General features: G+C 40.5%; 1 protein-coding gene across 1 annotated transcript in view; it reads left to right on the plus strand.

The window, feature by feature from the left end:
* PLCE1 (phospholipase C epsilon 1) overlaps positions 1-18,122 on the plus strand; it is a gene marked incomplete at both ends in the record, with an annotated part of 297,487 nt that overhangs the window by 245,759 nt on the left and 33,606 nt on the right. Inside the window, 6 exon segments of the mRNA XM_080695071.1 lie at positions 1,378-1,485; positions 3,100-3,216; positions 4,425-4,583; positions 10,565-10,694; positions 15,394-15,515; positions 16,430-16,547. Of these exon segments, the coding sequence (XP_080551197.1) occupies positions 1,378-1,485; positions 3,100-3,216; positions 4,425-4,583; positions 10,565-10,694; positions 15,394-15,515; positions 16,430-16,547 (754 nt within the window).

The raw sequence follows: 18,122 nt of genomic DNA on the forward strand, positions 1-18,122 counted from the left end.
GGAATCTCCAGCCCTGGATTTTCTTTCTAGATACGTATGGAAGTCCTAAGGTCATACAAACTTTGATAAAGACCTTTAGTCTTTTCATGCTAAAAACCAATCTAGTCTATTTCCAGTTGTTGAACATTCTTCCCAGACTGGAATCTCACCACAAAGATGAAGCAGCCTCACCTTCCTGGTGCCTTATTACATACAATCTTCAGCCCAAGACAATATATTTGTAGCTACACTAGCTTCTGCCAAAAGCCAATAGCCTTGGGACGCTAGGCCGTACACTGTGCTGTTTAATTGGAAGAATCTAGCAAGGTTCTCATATAAAACTATTAAGATACAAGACGTTCCACTGAGTTTTGTTGCAGAAATTCTAGTGGCCACTAAACCCCAGTAATGAATTGCTGTACAAAAAAAATAGATATATGGATTCACAAATCAGTAGATCAGCCCACTTGTCTTAGGTTACCTTCTATCACGTGATTTTTTTTTTTTAAGATAATCAGCAGACAGAGCCTATGGAGGAAGAGGTTGCTCTAAACAACCTAACCTGTGTTACAGAGCTAAAACCCAAGCACATGTTTGGGGATCCCTGCTTCCAGTTTTAGATCTAGGAAAGCAAATGCATATCACCCCATCTGATTCATCGGTAGTGTTTGCTAGAGGACCTTGCTGAAGAGCTTGTGGGATAATACATCAAAGCTTAGGGGCAAGTGTGCTATGATTGACTACTGGTATCTGCTATGCATACAGGGAAAGGGAGTTTATGGATTATATAAGGTCTCTGCTCTAGATGCTGCTTTGGGTTTAGAGAGTGAGGCAAATCCTTAATAATTCCTGGCTTCTTCCCTTCTTACATGCTACCTTTTTATAGCAAAGATATTTCTCCCTAGCTCTATGGGGATCTTAAAGGAGGAGATCTTACTCGATTGGCTTCATATGAATGTTTGCTTGCCTCAGTCAGAAATCGGTGGTCTTAGTTCCACTATAGCATCAGCGTCTTCACTGACATTTCACCAGATAGAGCACACATCTGGATTTCTAATTTCAAGATGTGCTATTTCAAGGGTCACAGGTGCTGGAAAAAAAGAAAAAGAAATCATATGTTTTTGCTATTAAATTTTACCTTTTGACAATATTTGGCTCTGATAAATACTCTTTTCATCCTCCTTAATCTGTTCTAACCTTTCCCAAATCCAGCTTAATTGTGACCTCTGGCCAAAATGCGATACTTATTTTGAATCATAAACTTTCCCTTCTGCTTTATCTCTGTGTGTGTACACTGACCGGTGTGTGGAGCTCTGTGCCGGATTTGCCTTGAGGCTTTATCTCCAGGTGCTCATCTTCCTGTTCTTTGTCTCTATTGCCTTCCTTGGTCACACACAGGTCCTCTTGCAAGGCTGTAGGAGTGTCGAGCTGGACTGCTGGGATGGAGATGATGGGATGCCCATTATTTATCATGGACATACACTGACCACCAAGATCCCCTTCAAGGTAATGCTTCAGCGCTTCTTTCAAGCCAAGTCACAGAAAGACAGTGCCTATATTTGTCATTTAAATTAGTCACTCTACCAAATTATACCTTAGGTTGAAAGTTCTTATGCCAGACCTAAATGAAGGCCTCTCAAAGGTATTTGTAGTATTGTGTGCGATGTGCACGTTTGCATTTTTCTGGGAGTTTATCTAGAACTTTTATTAAATTTTAAACTAAAGTTTAGTACCTTATGTTAATTAGGGCATAATGATACTGTTGCAGTGTTGGCATAATGGCATATAAAAGCAAGAACTAGTCTCTTGCTATAGGAATTAAAGATTGTTTGCCCTGGTATCCTACTGACAAGGTCCAATATCATGTAAGACCTTATTAAGAAGCTGGGCATGGTGGCACACACCTATAATGTTAGTACCTGGGAGGCTGAGACAGAAGAATTTAAGGTTCAAGGTTGGTCTTAGTAATTTAGCAAGACTCTGTTTCAAAATAAAATATAGTTAGAGGTATAAGTTCAGCAGTAGATCTGTCCCTGGTTCACTCCTCAGTACCACACACATACACACACAAAGAGATGATTAAATAAGTGACATCATAAAGTAACGAAAATCAGTTCAATCTGTAAAGATTGGTCACCAAGGAAGACTGGCCTTATCAGACTATTATTTCAAATTCTGAGTAGTTTATTAATTCAGATGTATAGTTATTTCTCATTCAGAGAGTTTTAGGCTATGTAATACCATTTTCTCTGAACCATGGTCAGGCTAGGAAGGAATATTATGATTTTACCTTATATATGATAATGACTAAAATGTATTTTCTCTTTAACTCATTTAATTACTCAGTACTGTTAACCCTCCTTTACTGTATATTGGTGGGAGGATGAATTGATAACTACATTTATAGACACACATAGATATAATACATGTCTTGTTGCCCCAAATAAATTAACTTCTTCACAGTGTATTTAACATGGCAACTACAACAGTGTTTTGTACCTAAATATTCTCTGTCTCTCCATATATATAAGTGTATATATATATATATGCATATTTGTTCAAGTTACCATAGTTATATCTATTTCTATTAGTATGAGAACATGAATTAATATGAACAATTTAATTTCATTATACAAAATAACTATTCTCTTACTTAATTTAAAAATACAGTTAGCCCTCCATTTCCATGGGTTCCACATCCATAGGTTCAACCAACCATGGATCAAAAATATTCAGAGGGAAAGATTGTGTCTGTACTGTACTTGTACAAACGGGTTTTTTCTTGTCATTATTCCCTAAGCAATACAACTATTTGTGCATATCATTTATATTGTATTAGGTATTATAACTATCGAGAGGTTACCTGAGGCATATGGGAGGATGCATGTAGTTTATATTTTATATGAGACTTGAGCATCGCACAGATTTCAGTGTATCTGGAATCCTAGAATCAATCCCCTGCAGATATCAAGAGAAAACTATGCATTTGAAAAGACAAAAGCCACCCCTGGCTGGGGTCTGCTGAACGCAACAACTGAGATGCTTTCTGTGGCTCTAGTACCTGCCCTTCTGACCAACTGGACAAATACCTGGCTCTCATGCGCTGTCTTGGCCCCACAGGAAGTGGTGGAGGCCATTGACCGCAGCGCCTTCCTCAACTCTGACCTGCCCATCATCATATCCATTGAGAACCACTGTTCACTGCCTCAGCAACGAAAAATGGCTGAAATTTTCAAGGTGAGCTCTTCAGACTAAGAGGCAGGATGGTATCTTAGGGCTTGTCATGTTCAGCACTGAGTTTACTCTGTGGGCCACATCACTGAGGGACTTTGACCATGAAACATATTCTGTCAGGGTCTCATAGATCTGAGAAATGGGGCTGCATGGGAAGCTTGGGCTTCCTCTAGGACAGCCCCTCTTTTCAATGGAAGTAGTATGAGCATTGTTCTCTCATCTTCAGACCTTTTCTAGAATTCTTAAGTGGCAAGGATAGACCGATTCTTCATCATTTTTGGTACCCCATGTCAAGGTGCCAGGATGTCTACTGTCAGTTGTGTGTAGACAAGCTGAAATTATTTTAGGGCAAGTAAGTTAGATCTTCTTGTAGCCCACACTGCAGTTCAAGGGTCCAAGTAAGCAAAATATGTAGACTGGCCAGAAAAGTTGCTGTGATTAGCAGCCTTCCTCATAACAAGGGAAGTATAAGACAGACAGATTTAGGAGCAGATAATGCTAGTAGACTCCCCTTCCTCCATTGATAGGAACGTGGCTCTCAGGAGGATAGAGGGGTACCCACAGAGGGAAAGGCCCCCCAATGCTAATGCTAAAAAAATGGTAGCCGTGTTTTATCACCTCAGCCTATACTTTAATTTTTGTTCTTTTTAAATTTAAACATAGCTAGAAAATTTTTTAAATGCCATATGTTGTACTCTCGCTCCAGTTGACGATCACCCTATGTCTACCCTCCTTCCACTCACCTCCTTAAGAGACACACTCTTCATCGGAGGCCAGCTCTCAGAACTCTTGGTGAGAGTGGCATCTGTGGTTTTTCTGTCCTATGTGATGGTCAATCTTTCCAATTCCTTTTTGTCTTTGTTCTTACTACCTGACTGCTTCCAGGTTTATATCCTTCTGACTTCTCATCCTCATCGGGACCAGACTCTATTCTACAAGCCACAGCCTCTAACTGAGTCTGTTTTCTTATTTAAAAATGTCTTCCTAGGTCATTAAAGCTGGTCCCAGCTGCACAGTAACCTAAATCTCTCCCCCATTCTAAACACCTCCCCTCCTTTCAGTAAGAAACTGTGGTGGGGGAATAAACAACTTCTTGCCTAGTTCCTCTTCCTGAGCTTTGTAAAGCCATTCAATCAGGCTGAAATAGATAATATATTTATCAAATGTATGTAAAAAGCATTGTGTATTTTCCTTTTTTTTTTTTTTTTTAGACTGTGTTTGGAGAAAAGCTAGTGGCTAAATTCTTATTTGAGACTGATTTCTCAGATGATCCGATGCTTCCCTCACCTGACCAACTTAGGAGGAAAGTGCTTCTTAAAAACAAGAAGTTGAAAGCCCATCAGACGCCAGTGGACATCTTAAAGCAAAAGGTATCCCCTTGATAAACAGGGTATCAAAACACTCCGTGCTTAGAATAAAGAAATTCATGTCAGCCTTTCTCAACAACATAGTGGAACCTTGTTTTGGAACAAAAAAATGAAAATATAAAACAGGCTGTAGATGTAACTCAGAGGTAGAACACCCCTGGATTCAATTCCTAGTACCCCTTTCCTCCCAACAACAACAACCAAAAAAAAATGGTGAAATCAAATCGAGTCCAAGCATCCAGTCTGAGTTAGTTAAGAGTCAGTTTGAGGCAATCATCAACCCTTCTCAAAGCCTTAATTTGTAGACCTCCCAGGCAGAGTCAGAGTTTAAAGCCGGAATGACAGACAACATGTTGTCAAAGAAAAAAACAATGTCATGTGTACATGTGTCCCTTATCACTCTGAGCTACGTTATGATGTGAGATTACAATGCACCAATAAAAAGATGTGTAAGGGGATTGGGGGGAGGAAGGAGGGAGGGAGGGAGGGAGGGAGGGAGGGAGGGAGGGAGGGAGGGAAGAAGGAAATATGGTTATGTGGGAAGCGGAGATTCCAGGTTCTAGCCACTGGCTGTGTCACATATCAGCCATGTGACCAGGGCCAGTCAACCTTTTTGCACCTCTGTTTCTTCATCTATAACATAGGAATGTTATATTAACTGTTTTTGTTTTGTTTTGTTTTTATTTTTTGTTTTGTGGGTCTGGGGATGGAACCCAGGGGCATTTGACCTCCAAGTGACACCCCCAGCCCTATTTTTTATTCTTTATTTTGAAACAGAGTCTCACTGGGTTGCAAGGGGCCTCACTAAATAGCTGAGGCTGTCCACGAACTGCAATCCTCCTGTCTCAGGCTCCCAAATGCTGGGATTACAAGCGTGCGCCACCAGGCCTGGCTAGTAACTGGTTTTAAAGGACCCTTCTGACACTAAATCTCACAAAGTCATAGGATTCTGTTAGAATTTCGGAGCACTCTCTGAACATTTTATTATCCTGAACCTCAGTCTCCATAGCTAGAGTCTCTTTTCATTATAGAACAGTACAGCTTCTCTGAGGGGGTCTTAGAGCATCCTGTTACCCACCTTCTAATAAACCCCAAGGAGTTTCTCGGTTGTCTGGCTCACCCACAGAGAGCCCAGGTGGCGCAAAGTCCAGGCTGGGTGGGGGACTTGTGTTGGGTCACCTCCTCGCCTTGAGAAGCCCAGACTGTTTAGATGCCCTCGCACTAGGGAAGAGAGAAGGTGAGACCAGAGGCTCCATCTTTAAACCCACACATCTCAGCACAAATGTAGATATTTCCAGAAAGGTTTCAAACCACTCCATCCAAGCAGGTCACTAACTGGTCACATTTTATCTCACTGGAGTGGCTCAGGATTATCATGGATCGTGTAGGCCTGGCCTTCAAACATTTTTTGCTTGAATATCAAGAATTTTGAAAACCTATATACTTCTCCCATACATTTTTTCCCTCTTATGCATTTCTAAGATGACATTGGAAATTTTACCACAAGTTTAACAAAGGTCATATTTCCCAACATATTGTTTATTATATACAAATATATTATATGTATATAGATATATACACAAATATGATATACAAAATAGTCCTCCTTTGTGGAATTAATCAGCTTTATCATCTGTATTTCTTTTCAGTAGCAAAAGTCTGAAGAGTAGTGTGTGTGTGTGTGTGTGTGTGTGTGTGTGTGTGTGTGTGTTACTTGGGATTGAACCCAGGGCAGGGTCTACCACTGAGCCACACCCTCAGCCTAATTTTATTTTTTGTTTTGAAACAGGGTCTCACTAAGTTGCTGGGGTTGGCCTGGAACCTGTGATCCTCCTGTCTCAGCTTCCCAAGTATTTAAATTGCAAACGTGCACCATCATACCCAGATCTAAACTTGTTTTTAAAGTCAAATAATCATGGCATTGTCATCCCTATGATGACCATCTCAGTTTTGAATTGTGTGTGTGTGTGTGTGTGTGTGTGTGTGTGTGTGTGTGTGTGTGGTACTGGGGTTCCTAGAAGCCCTTCTACCTCCGGGCTACACTCCCAGACCTATTTTTGGAAACAAGGTCTCTTAAACCAGCACACTGGCTTCGAACCTGCGCTGTCCTCCTGTCTCCGCCTCCCAAGCGCGGGGATTACAAGCGTGCGCCACCACGCCCGGCTCGGTTTTGAAGTTTAATCCTACAATGGAAGGAAGGTAGAAAGGGAAACAGGAAGGGGGCGAGGGAGGCATGTGGAGCCTTAAATGTGTTCATTGTCCAGATGAAATACGGTGTCCCCGACCCTCTTAGCTTCTCGGTACTTTCTCTCAGCTCCCCTCAGTATTAGATGAAGATTCTGGTAGGCAAGTTACTTCTCTTCTGTAAGACAGAACAAGAACACTGATGGAAAACAGCACAATAGTCAGCTATTGCCTGGGCTTCAGGGGAGGTGCATGCAGATGTTGAAGGTTGGGAAAGTGATTCCTTTCAAAGTATCTGTACCTGAATATTCCTGGAGATCTTCACGTAACCCGGAAATGCACATTTCCCACTGGAAGCCCGCACACAGCGCTAGGCTGAGAGTTGCACCATCAGCCACCTTCAGGAGCCAAGCAGGAGCCGGCAGTGTGGGGAGCCAGCCGGATGGCTGTGTGATAGTTGGAGGGGGCGAGGATGAGCGTTCAGTGTACATACCCTCATATAAGAGCAGCTCTAGTTAAATTATTTTTAAAAGATCTTTAGGGCTAGAGGTGTAACTCGGTGGTGGAGAGCACTTGCCTAGCCTGTACAAGGCCCTGGATTTGATCCCTAGCACTGCAAAAATAAATTAATAAATGAATCTATTTAAAATGTTGCACCTACCAAGTGTGATGGTACACAGTAATGGTCTGGGACTCTGGTCCTCTTTTTCTGCCTCGGAATGAGCAGGATATTGAGCAGGAGAGGGGTGCCAGCTCTTGGCTGGCTGGACACCTTCCCCAAGCTTCCTGCCTCCTGGAAGTATTTGAGTGTCATAGAGGTTTTCTCAGGCCACTTTCTGACACTGCTGTCTGTGGTCCCTGAATGATGTCCTTCCACACAGTTCTGACCCTTTCCTGCCCAAGGGTCTCCCAGGCCCTGTACACCAGCATCCTCAGCACTTGGCCCGAGTTCCGGTGCCCTGAGTCAAGACCTTCTGCCTTATGGCTGATACACGCGGACTCCCAGGGTGCACTTGTGCCTAGAACAGATGTCCCCAATGTTCTGAAGAGCACTGATCCTATGAGCTACCCTGAGAACAGAAAGAAAGAAATTCCCTGATTAAATAAGCATGGGAAATGCTGCACTGGAAATCTGTGAAGAGTCACAGTGTCCTGCAGTGTATTAAATAACGGCTCTGAGAACCCTGGTGTAGGATTGCATTTCAGTTTGGTTAAGCTACTGTTTCCAGACTCCCACAGTGCTTTGTGGTTCCTGGATTGTCAGTTTTTCCATATTTGCTGTTAACACCCATAGAGCTCAATAAAACCCACTTTGAGAAATCCCAGCCTAGACAATGCCCAATTATTTGACATGGACTGGATTGTAAAACAGTTTATCTGGGCAGAGGATGAAGCCTAACATGTGCAGGACCCTGGGCTAGATCTCCAGCACTGCAAAAAATAAATCATAAAACATTTTATCTGGATATTGACACAGACTGACCTATATCTTCCTTCTGTATATGTTTTTATTATAAAAGTCATATAATCATATTTCAGAACATTTAAGAAATAGAGTATTATTTTAACATATGGGATTCCAAGGCCAAATACAACCTATATTGTAGGAATTCTTAACCTTGGTAATATCTATAGCTAGAACTCCAGAGAGTCTATGAATTTAAATATTTTTAAAATTGTATCTTTTTACTAACTTTTGCCTGAAATTGACCAACCATTGCCTCTGATAATGAACATAAGGAATAAACCAGAGCAGTGTTGGTGGCACCTATGTCTTCATCACCAGTAGAAGTGACAGATTTTTTCATATTGCTACACAATTTTTTCTGATAGCTCCATGAGTTATTTATGCTCATCATATTTTCAAAAACATACCTACCCTTATATGCCTTCTAACTATGTTAACAAAAACGTGACCAGACACAATGGCCTATGAATGTAGTTCCAGCTACTTGAAAAGCTGAGGCAAGAAGATCGATGAGCCCTGGAGTTCAATATAAGACTGAGCAACACACGGGGAGGGCGGGAGGCACAAGTGTAGGTCAGTGGTAGAATACTCCCAGTATGCATGAGGCTCTGGGTTTGATCCAGCACCTCAAAATTAATTAATTAATTAACTAAAAAGATAAAAAGAAACATATGTGTTCTATTTAAAGCCCTTCTACCTCTGGGCTACCCTCCCAGACCTATTTTATACTTTTTTATTTGGAAACAGGGTGTCTTAAGCCAGTGCACACGGCTGGCTTCGAACCTGCTTGATCCTCCTGTCTCCTCCCAAGCACGGGGATTACATGCGTATGCCACCATGCCTGGCCACCCCCAGCTCTTTTTATTTTTTATTTTGAAACACAGTCTTACTAAGTTGCTGAGTCTGACCTCAAACCTGTGATCCTCCTGTCTCAAACTCCCAGGTACTAAGATTATAGACATGTGTCACCGTGCCCAGCTAGCATATGTTTCTATAGTATAGCACAGAATTATTTTAAACATTTGATAACTCTAGTCAACACTATTTATTTCCCTCATAATTACTTTATTTTGTGCATCTAAAATATCATTCTGAGGACTCTTACTTTCACCAGATTGCCAGAGAGAGAGATCGGTGACACAAAAACAGATCAAGAACCCTGACTGTATTAACATTTAATATCTAGCCTTTTAATTAATGTCTTTGATATAATTGCACTTTATAGATACATAAACCAAACTCTACAGAATTATATATAATTATATAAACATATGTATACTGGGCGTGGTGGCGCACACTTGTCATCCCAGCATTCAGGAGGCTGAGACCGGAGGATTGCGGTTCACGGACAGCCTCAGCTACTTAGTGAGGCCCTCTGTAAGTTAGTGAGACCCTGTTTCAAAATAAAGAATAAAAAAAGGGCAGGGGGTGTAACTCGGAGGTCAAATGTCCCTGGGTTCCATCCCCAGACCCGCAAATAAATAAATAAATAAACGTGTATATACACATAGATATAATACACACATAGATATAATACACAAAAACACAATTCTGCGTCCTTTATTCATATGACCTTTCCCCAACCCCCACACACACATCAAGTTTCCCAAAGTTCCTAAGCCCATTTTGTTAATCTGCTTTACAGTTCAAATAAAGTCTGTTGAAAACCTATCTTTAAACCAACAATGATTCCTTTGACCTTTTGGGGATCTTTGTCCAGAGAGATTTTTAACATTGTTCTCAAGGTCAGAGGACTTTATTGTTTTAAGATGGAAAAAAATGGAGTTTTCTTAGCAGAGACTTACTGTTACAAAACTGATAGGCGGGTTTACTTTTTTAGTCATATGGGCTGATACTGGGTTTGGGGTGGGGGTACTGGGATTGAACCCAGGGGGTTTCTGCCACTGATCTATATTCCAAGCCCTTTTTATATTTCATTTTGAAACAGTGTCTCACTAAATTACCACAATCTTCCTCTCTCAGCCTCCCAAGTACTGGGATCACAAGCATTCAACACAATGCCCAGTTTTGCAAAGCACCCAAGATTTCTCTTGGAAGGTTTGCCAGGGAGCCCAGGGAGCTGGGCTCTGCACACAGGTTCCTTGTGATTGTTTCTAAAAGCTGCATGTTTCTTCCTGTAGGAATATTGACATTTGCTCAAGTGTTGACATTGCATTTCAAATACACCTAGATTTTTTTTCTCTTTCAAATAAATGCAAATAGGTAATTCGATTTTAATTACTGTGGTAAGCATTTGGTGATCGTTCTGAAGATTCTAAGTGAAAATTCAGTAGGCTGGCACATGCAGTCTTTAATTATTGCTATCTTGCAGGCTCATCAGTTGGCATCCATGCAAGCACAGGCTTCTAATGGTGGAAATGCCAACCCCCCGCCTGCCAATAACGAAGAAGAGGAAGAGGAAGAAGATGAATACGATTATGACTATGAATCCCTTTCTGATGGTAAGAAAAAAGAAAAACAGAGCCCAGTGCTGTGTGCCAGGAAAGACCGGAATGATTTTCCTTTTTTTTTTTTTTTTTTTTTTTTTTTTTCTAAAATTAAGTTCAGTAGACCAACTAACAGAATGTTATAGTATTGTTGGAAAGTTTCTGCATCTGGGCACTTAATGAGGACCAAGAAAGGGAAGGGATTTTGTTAGACATCACGGCCACAACCTACGGAAGAGGCTAGTATAGAACACAACAGGAGGGTCATTCTAAGACGGGTTCCTAGAGAAAAAGATAGCAGAGGAGACGTGTTTTCACCCTTTCGGTTCTGATGTGGCTGAGACTCCTGGCAGGAATTTCATACAGGGACTGAACCTTTCTCTTGCACCACCAACACCAAGGGAGAACAGCATCACGACTCTGTGTTCTCCCTCATTTTCACACTCTGATATTCAAGAGGTATAGAAAAGAAAGGCTCCTCATTCCCCTTCCCTCCCTGGTTCTCGGGTTACTAAGCCAACAAGACATTTCCTTCTGGCCCCACCAAAGGTCCTCAGGATCCTCAGGATCCTCTCCAATCATGTTTTAGTTCCCAAAAAGATATAGGTGATGACTAATAACACAGTACAAAAATGTTAAATGAATGATGTTCGCCAAAGGTTCCGTGAAGGGTTCTTCTTGTGTGGGAATTGAGTTTCAAGTGTGTTTCATTTGCACTAAATTAGTGCCATTTGCCGGCCACTGGAAAATGTTTTCTCCAGCCCCAATCATTGATGGTAGACTGTCTCATCTTGCTGACTTCTGAAAGACAATATAGTAATGAGAAAACGCCAAGGTTCCTATTTATTTAAACATCATATACACAGAATAAACTGTTCTGTATAGTCTAATTGTTTTGCTAAACATGTAGATAATCCTAGATTAACAACCATTTACCTCTGGTGTTAAGACTACTTAGCCACCCTCCTCCCAACACCTACTTCTTACACTCAGGATTCTCTCCAATTATGTTTCAGTTCCCTAAGACTCCCTCACTAATTACAGCTCTCTTCCTGCCCCCAAGTACAATGCCAGGCTACATCCATTTAATATATGTCTTTCATAATAATTGGTAGTTTCAGACCATCAATTAAAAGTCAATTTAGTTGACCTGAAACTCTATGAGATAATATGAGGGGCATAGCTTACCAGAAGGAAAAAATAAAAGGAGTCCAGACAATTTATTTATAGCCTATTCTTGAAAAGTCATGGGAATGTGGACATCTTTATATAGACTTACTCTTCCCCATAGATTTCTACTACAGTTGTGGTAAATGTCCCACAGAATAAAAATTGATTCAGATATGAAACGAAAACCACACTTAACAAATCAGCCAACCCAGATATCATTTGCCACTGGAAGAAGTTAGTCCTCTGAAAAACAGATTTACTTTTCATCATCAATTACTTCTGTGCTTTTTCTATACTTTTGAGAATAAGAAAGGAGAAGGCTTAAAAAAAATTCTTATTATTATACATTTTTTTATTTGTAAGTAACAAAATGAACAGGTGAGAGAAGGATCTTTTTTTATTTCCAGTTGGGAAAGTGATATTTAATCCTACTACACTGGATTTCTAAGATAGTTACAAGAATCTTTTTTTAAACCCACATATGCTATTGAGGGGTATTCGTGGAAAACAAAGTGGTTGTAGTACCACCCTTATCTCTCTGCTTTCTTTGTCATCTCCACTTTTTTCAGGAGAGATCAAGAGAAAAGAGAATCCTGCCTAGTGTAGAGGCTGCTTGTTTCTAGCCTCTTAACAGGACCTCAAAGGTTTCTAAGCTTGAAATGATGAACCTCTTTGAAAAACAGATGAGAGCTGTGACTTGTTGCCTTTGAGAAGTAAATGTGCTCTCAAAATTCTGCGTACAATTGCAGGAGTTTCACATCCTCGAAAGCCCTCAGAGGCGTCTCGGGTTCAGAACTCATCTCTAAAGTTAGGGTGCCAGTTTATCTCTGTGACTGCTCCAGACCTCAGTTTTCATACCCGTATGATAAATAAATCAATCTAAAGCTTTTCTTGGCTAATAAAAATGATGTTGCCTAACCACACAATTATCTCAAGAAGTCCCCAAGGACGTTGCAAACGAGGTCATATATTTTAGGATCTGCTCATCTGCCTTTGAGATTATGAATTCTTAATGTATGTTTATTTCATTAAATTCCTCTCCCCCTAACCTTGTATTTTACCTTGATTACTTTTAAACATAGACTGGGATACACGTTTGAATTTACCACTTAATGTAGGCATATTTTATGACCAGGGTGGCATAGTTCTAACAAATTCACTGATTTTTGTTATTTGGAAATGAAGTCATATTGGGAGTATCACAACAGTCAGTAACCGGAAGTTTCAATATGACTGTGACTGCTGCTGGCATGATTAACATTAACAATGTTTGCATATATATCTTTTACTGCCAGCACTTGCATACCTTAATAGTCAAAATATTAAATCTACAGAACCTTTCTTGTTTCATTCACCTTGTCATCTCAGCTGTTATTTATGCTTTCCTTCATGCCTTAGCTTAATTTATCTAGCTTTTCATTTAATTCTCTTTACCTGTATACGCTGTCTGATTCTGTTTTTCTGTAGCAGACGTCCTTACTGCTTCCCCTGCTCCTAACGGTCAGGAAGGTAAATGTCATGTGAAATGGGCTTTTTTTTAACTGCATGGATGTCAGCATTCTGTTTCCAGTTTCTTGGAATGAAGGTGTAACACTGAGCATGAAGTTGTGATACTTCTGTGAATAAAAATGTAATGAAGTGATGGATCTCGTGTACTTCTTGTCAGCCTGCATGGCCCTATTTTGCTATAACGATATTTGGGTCTAAGCATTTGTAGTTGATGAGATAGTAAATATTGAGTAAGAAATTCTTGTTTTTCATTTTAAAAGAGTATAATCATGATATACTTCTAACAGTTTTAGAGTCATTCTAAATAAAAATGCCCAAAAAAGAGCAAAGTATGAAATTATCGGATATTCTCAGATACACTTACATATATTTAATTCCTATTCTTACGAATCTCAATAAATTAAAAACAAATATAAATCAGGCATGGTGTCCCACGCCTGTAATCTCAGTACTTGGGAAGCTGAGACAGGAGGATCTGAGGTTCAAGGACAGCCTCAGCACTGTAGTGAGACTCTCAGCAACCTAGCAAGACCCTGTTTTAAAACAAAAAATAAAAATGGCTGGAGGTGTAGCTCAGAGGTAAAGTTCTCCTGGCCTCAGTCCCCAGTACCACACACATACAAAAAGTAATTGTGAAAACCTTGCTTTCTAATTAATTGTGATTGTGAAAATTATTGCATATAATAATGTCTCCCTCCAAACACACTGGTTTTGATATTTCTTAAGGTACAAGAAGCAAACAGCTTCGTTTTAAACTGAAGGTAAAGCCAGGCATGGTGGCAAATTTGGGAGGTGGAGACTGGAGGATCATGGTTTACAAATAGCCTCAGCTAGTTAGTGAGGCCCTTCGCAACTCAGTGAGACTCTGTTTCAAAAATAAAAAGACTAGCCGGGCGTGGTGGCTCACATTTGTAATCCCAGCATTTGGGAGGATCAGACAGAAGGATCCCACAGGTTCAAAGCCAGGTTCAGCTATTTAGTGAGGCCCTTTACAACTCAGTGAGACCCTGTTTCAAAATAAAGAATAAAAAATAGGGCTGGGGATGTAGCTCAGAGGTAGAATGCCCCTGGGTCCCATCCCGACTAAAAATAGAGCTGGTGGTATAGCTCAGAGAGAGAATGCCCCTGGGTTCCATCCCTGGTACTGCAATAAATAAATAAATAAATAAATAAATAAATAAATAAATAAATAAATAAAATGAGGGTAAAGTCTCGCTTGGTGGTGCACACTTGTAATCCAAGTAATTAGGAGGCTGAGATAGGAGGATTGCAGGTTCAAGACCAGCATCAGCACTTTAGTGAGGCCCTCAGCAACTTAGCAAGACCCTGTTTCAAAGTAAAATTAAAAAAAAAATAGGGCTGGGGGTGTAGCTCTGAGGTAGAATGCCCCTGGGTTCAATCTTCAGCACCAAAAATTAAATATTTAGTGAGAGTGATTAAATCATGCATGGACCATCTAGAAGTGCTTCAACCACCAAATCCTTCCAAAATTTGTGTGTGAGCAGCTTCTTAACTCAGGATAACGCCAAAAGTTTACACAGTTCCAATCATATATTTGAAAATGAGCGTTCTCATTTAGATCATGTCTGTCTGATACCAAAACTACTGGTAAAAGGGTCAGTTAAATTGAAATTAAATACATCAACCCCTTTTTTATTTTTATTTTTATTTTTGTGGTACTAGGGATGGAACCCAGGGTCATTCTAACTCTGAGTGACACCCCCTGCCCTATTTTTTATTCTTTATTTTGAAACAGGGTCTCACTGAGTTGCAAAGGTCCTCACTGAGGCTCTCCATGAACCGCCATCTTCCTATCTCAGCCTCCCAACTGCTGAGATTACAAGCATGCACCACCACGCCCGGCTCAACCCCATTTTTAAAATTGTGCTTCAAGCCATCATTTGATAGCATGTAGCCAGAGCTTCATTCTTGCAGATAAGAACAGATATCTGAGTGCCGTAGCAATGATGTGCACATAAGCCCCTAAGGGGCACACGTGGTTCTTTATCACTGAAGTCTGCTAACTCACTTTCAGACAACATTTTGGATGATAGACCTGAAAACAAATCGTGTACTGACAAACTTCAATTTGAGTATAATGAAGAAATCCCCAAGAGGATAAAGAAAGCAGATAACTCCGCTTGCAATAAAGGAAAGGTGAGTGAAAAGTCTCCGTTAAATAAGGCTTAGACCATGGGACTCTTGTGACTTTTAGATGGGATTCACTTCCTCCCTATCCCTTTCCTTCATCCTTGCCCTCACTGTACCTTAGATGCTATCACTTGGTGATGATATGGGACACCTACCTCCACTCATGAAGGTTGGTCCTTGATCAACCAAACCAACCCTGCTGACGGTGTATGTGTAGCGGGCACCAGAGTGGCAGAGGAGGTTGTTTAGTGATGGAGACAGACCTGTGTGTAAGTGCCAAGAGCAGGGATTGCACTGTGTTATCAGAGAATCAAGGACAAGCCCACCAAGAAGGTGATGTTTCAGAAAGAAGATTTGGCCAAGCAGACAAAAACATTTAGGCCCTGAGGACAGGCCGGTTGTTCAAGGAATTGCAATAAGTTTTAAATGCATTCAAGACAGCCGAGAGGATGAAAGGGGACCAGATTGTGACGTGTTAACAGAGGAATGATGACAAGAAGGGAAAGATAAATGAGATGCTCAGACCCTACCTTTAAGGCCTCGCAGCATAGAGACTTTGAGCAATTCCAGACATAGCTGCGGTGACGTTGTTGGAGGATAGAATAATAAAATATGTCAGAAGGTTGATCTGCAGCAGATATATAGTCATTTCTCTCTTGATTCAACAAATATGCCAGGACTCTTCCATGTGTGTGACAGTAGATTATGCCCTGAGGAACATGAAGGACGAGTTAGATTCATCCCTTGCCCTCAGAAAGCTTTTACTCCAAGCAAGGCATTAGGACACGACTGTGTGTAAGTACCAAGCAAGGGGAATCACACCAGTGACACCAGAGAAGCACAGGTAAAGAGCTTTGGGAATTCAGAAGTGTGAGTGGCTTATACCTTCTATGTAAAATGATACCCGTTTCTCTTGATAGGTTTATGACATGGAACTAGGAGAAGAATTTTACCTTCCCCAGAATAAAAAAGAGAGCAGACAGATTGCTCCAGAGCTCTCTGACCTTGTCATCTATTGCCAAGCAGTAAAATTCCCAGGTAAGAAAAGATAGTGTCATCTATACATTTAAAAATACCAGTCGGGTGTGGTGGTGCACACTTGTAATCACAGCATTTGGGAGGCTGAGACAAGAGGATTATGGTTCTTGGACAGTCCCAGCTACTTTAGTGAGGCCATTTGCAACTCAGTGAGACCCTGTTTTAAAAATAAAGAATGAAAGGCCGGGCGTGGTGGCACACGCTTATAATCCCAGCATTCGGGAGGCTGAGACCGGAGGATTGCTGTTTGTGGCCAGCCTCAGCTACTTAGTGAGGCCCTCTGCAAATTAGCGAGACCCTGTTCAAAAAAAAGAATAAAAAATAATGTTGAATGTCCCTGGGTTCCATCCCCAGACCCACCCACAAAAAAATTAAAAATATAAAAAATAAAGAAAATTTAAAAAATAAAAAAAGAATTAAGCCAGGTATATTGATGCATGCTTGTAATCCCAGAGCTTGGGGAGCTGAGACAGGAGGATCGCACAGATTCGAAGCCAGCCTCAGCTACCTACTGAGGCTCTCAGCAACTTAGTGAGACCCTGTTTCCGAATAAAATATAAAATAGGTCTGGGAATGTAGCTCTGAGGTAGAAAGCCCCTGGGTTCCACCCCTAGTACCAATAATTAAATAAATACATGAATAAATAAATACATAAATAAATAAATAAATAGAAAAACAGGGCTGGGGTGTATCTCAGAGGTAGAATACCCTGGGTTTAATCTCCAGTATTGCCAAAAAAAAAAAAAAAAATACCAAAGGATAAAGATATTCTGTTTATCTAATTGATCATTGTGAATGCTCAAAAATAACCAAATTGAATGGCCAAAATCATGGTTATACTACCTTCTATATTCTTGTTATTACTTACTTTAATGAGCATGAAGAAAACTACCATAAAATATTCATTTTTCAGACCATACAATGTCTTCTTATAATTGTTAACAATGATGACAATAACATTTATAACTAACAATTAAAACTTACTAAATGCACTTTACTAAAGTACCAGGATTTGTGCTAAGCATTTTATGTAAATTAGTTCTTTGAATATTCATAATAACTCTATGAGGTTGGTGATATTAACCCCATTTTTAAATGAAATACAATCTAAGAACAATAAAGTCATTTGCCCAAGGTTTCAGAGCATGCCAGTTAAGATTCTTTTTTGAAAGATGCAGAAATTCACTTAAGCAGAGGCAAATTTATTGGCCTAGGCACTAAAAATGTACAGTGAAGCCTGCTTGAGCTCTCTTGCAAACACAAAAAGAATGAAGCTCACAAGAGGAAGGTGACAAATGGGAGACAAAGACTGTGCCGGGAGCCGACCCCTGAACTCTACATCTTCACAGTGTACCTGGCAAATGGGACAAAATCATTGGGCTATTTAAATAGTTTAGTCAGTCGGGCGTGGTGGCGCACGCTTGTAACCCCAGCATTTGGGAGACTGAGACAGGAGGATCACGGTTCGCGGACAGCCTCAGCTACTTACAAAGGCCCTTCGCAACTCAGTGAGACCCTGTTTCAAAAAAATAAAAAAATAAAAAATTAGAGCTGGTGGTGTCGCTCAGAGGCAGA

Source organism: Muscardinus avellanarius (genome assembly GCF_963383645.1).
Source record: "Muscardinus avellanarius genome assembly, chromosome: 4".
NCBI classification, from domain to species: domain Eukaryota; kingdom Metazoa; phylum Chordata; class Mammalia; order Rodentia; family Gliridae; genus Muscardinus; species Muscardinus avellanarius.